This window comes from Plasmodium gaboni, chromosome 3, assembly GCF_001602025.1.
Source record: "Plasmodium gaboni strain SY75 chromosome 3, whole genome shotgun sequence".
In the NCBI taxonomy this organism is placed as follows: domain Eukaryota; phylum Apicomplexa; class Aconoidasida; order Haemosporida; family Plasmodiidae; genus Plasmodium; species Plasmodium gaboni.
In genome coordinates this window covers 286,929-289,428 of record NC_031483.1, presented here as the reverse complement: position 1 = coordinate 289,428, position 2,500 = coordinate 286,929, and the positions used below count along the sequence as shown (strand labels likewise).

At 23.0% G+C, this 2,500-nt stretch overlaps 1 protein-coding gene across 1 annotated transcript in view; it reads left to right on the top strand.

Annotated features, from left to right (window-relative positions):
* Positions 1-2,500, top strand: part of PGSY75_0309200 (putative serine/threonine protein kinase) — a gene marked incomplete at both ends in the record, with an annotated part of 5,145 nt that overhangs the window by 1,669 nt on the left and 976 nt on the right. The window contains one exon of the mRNA XM_018783947.1: positions 1-2,500. This exon is cut by the window's left edge and continues 1,669 nt beyond it; it is cut by the window's right edge and continues 352 nt beyond it. Within this exon, the coding sequence (XP_018643530.1) occupies positions 1-2,500 (2,500 nt within the window).

Here is a 2,500-nt window from a genome sequence, read left to right as displayed (position 1 = left end):
TTGATAATGTTAACTCTAATATTAAGATAAATTCATTATTAGATCATATAGATAGGAAGAAAAAAACAGGATACAAAGAAATTAATCTTTATAAAGAAATAAAAAATGAATATCAAAAAATGTTAACTGATGAAAATTCAATTATGATAGAACAGGTAAAGAAATATAATACATATCAAGTGAGCAACAATTTTTGTGATACCAACGATATGTTACAGAAAGAAAATAAAATATTAACAAATAATGATAAAAAAGAACCTATAAATTGTGATAAAAAAGAACCTATAAATTGTGATAAAAAAGAACCTATAAATTGTGATAAAAAGGAACCTTCTTTTTATGATAAAAAAGAACCTATAAATTATGTTAAAAAAAAAACATTTTTATTATCTAAATCTAAAACTTGTACGTCTAATGTTTTATCATCTAAAATACCAAGTACTTTATCAAATAAAAAACTGAATGCAACTATAAAAACAATAAAAAAAGATGTTACAGATAATGAGAAAAAAATATATGTGCATGATCATGGAAAGAATAATATCATAAAGAGGAACAAGGAGTTTATTAATAATTATAAAGGAAAGAGAAATAATTCAAACGTAGATATTGTCTCTGAAGTATGCAATAATAAGATAAATGTTAAGGGTGATCATAACAATATGATAGTAGAGAATAAAGAACGCAATGATAGCTCCTTTATTTCTATTCATCATAGAAAAAATATAACAAGTAGTAGTGCAGATACGTTTGCAAAAAATAAAAAACAAATTATATCTCCACATTTATATTCTAAGAAGAATGAAGAGAATGATAAAAAATGTGAACTATTAAAAAATAATAACGAGAACATAAAAAAAAATATTTATAAGGATAAAGAAAAAATAAGCGATTTAGAAAGAAAGGTATTTATAAAACAAAATAATGATGAAAAAAAAAATACAAGTACTAAAATAAATGATGATATGAATATTATAATAGATAAACAAAAAAAAGGGAAATTAAATAATAATCATGTTGATTTAAATAGAAGAATAAAAAATGACTCTAAAATATTGACGAATGAAAAGAATAATATGAACAAAATACAAAATAATTTAATGATAAAAAAAACAAACTTGCTAACAAATAAAGGAATAAATAGTACTTCCATTAGTAGTAGCTCTACAAAAAATTTCAAGGAGGGTGGACTTATAAAAAAAAATAAAAATCTTACAAATTTGAAATATACATCTATAAGGAATAAAATTAATGTTGATAGTATAAAATTAAATGATAAATCTGATTTGTATGAAGACAAGAAGAAGACAAGTTTTAATTATATAAATAAGGGTGTAAAAGGAATGAATTTGAAAAAAAGAAATGTTCCAAATACAAATAGTATGGTAGATACGAATAAAGAAAAACGGGTTCTCAATCCAGTCACATTAAACAATAATTATCGTAATAATTATATACATATTAATAAGAATAATTGCAAGAATGAAAAAATGGTAGGTATAAAAAAAATTGATCCTAATAAGGAAAAACAAAAAAGTTTTCATCCAGAAGGAGTGAAAGTAGACAAAGCAGTGAATCAAAATTATAATGCCAAAGGTTTAACTGAGAAGGGTGGGTTCAAAGATATTATAAATGAAGAAATGGAAAAATATAAGAATAATAAAATGAAGTATAAAATTAAAAGTAATTCAATACCACCAATAATTAAAAAAATAGAAACCAAAAACAACAACAATAATGATAATAATAATAATAATAATAATAATATTAATAGTTGTAATAATAATGGCAATAGTGGTAACTCTTTATTTTTAAAAAAGGCAAAAGATGCTATTCATTTAAAAAATAATAATATTATTAACAATAACAACATGATGTTTAGAAAGCAAAGTAATAGTTGTGATAATAATACAACATCGATGAAAAATAAAATGATAATAATAAATAGTAATTCAGAAAAGGCGAAGTCTAATAATTCACAAAATAATAATGAAAAAAAAGAAATGTCGTATTTTGAATGGCTAGCTAACGAAAAAAAAAAGGAGATAATAGAAAAAAAAGGAGAAATAGAAAACGATGAAGATGCAAAAGATTCCAACAAGATGGATGAAGAATTGGATGATGAGGAGACTGTTATGCTACAACCTTTATCATCATTCAACTTAAGACAAAACGAAAGAAAATATGAACAGAGCGATTTTGTTGTAGATAAATATCCAATAGGTAATGGAAGAACAGGATTGGTATTTAAAGCAATAATAAAAAAGGAAGAAAACAAAAATGTCGCCCTTAAAGTAATGGCAAAAGATACAATTATGTCTCTAAATATTGAACGACAAGTATTGAAGGAAATTATTATACAAGCTAGCTTAAAACATGTAAATATATTAGAACTTATAGCATATTTTGAAGACAAAACAAGACTTTTTTTAATTCTAGAATTAGCTAATGGGGGATCAGTACGAAATAAAATGAAACAAAAGAAACAACCTTTAAATGA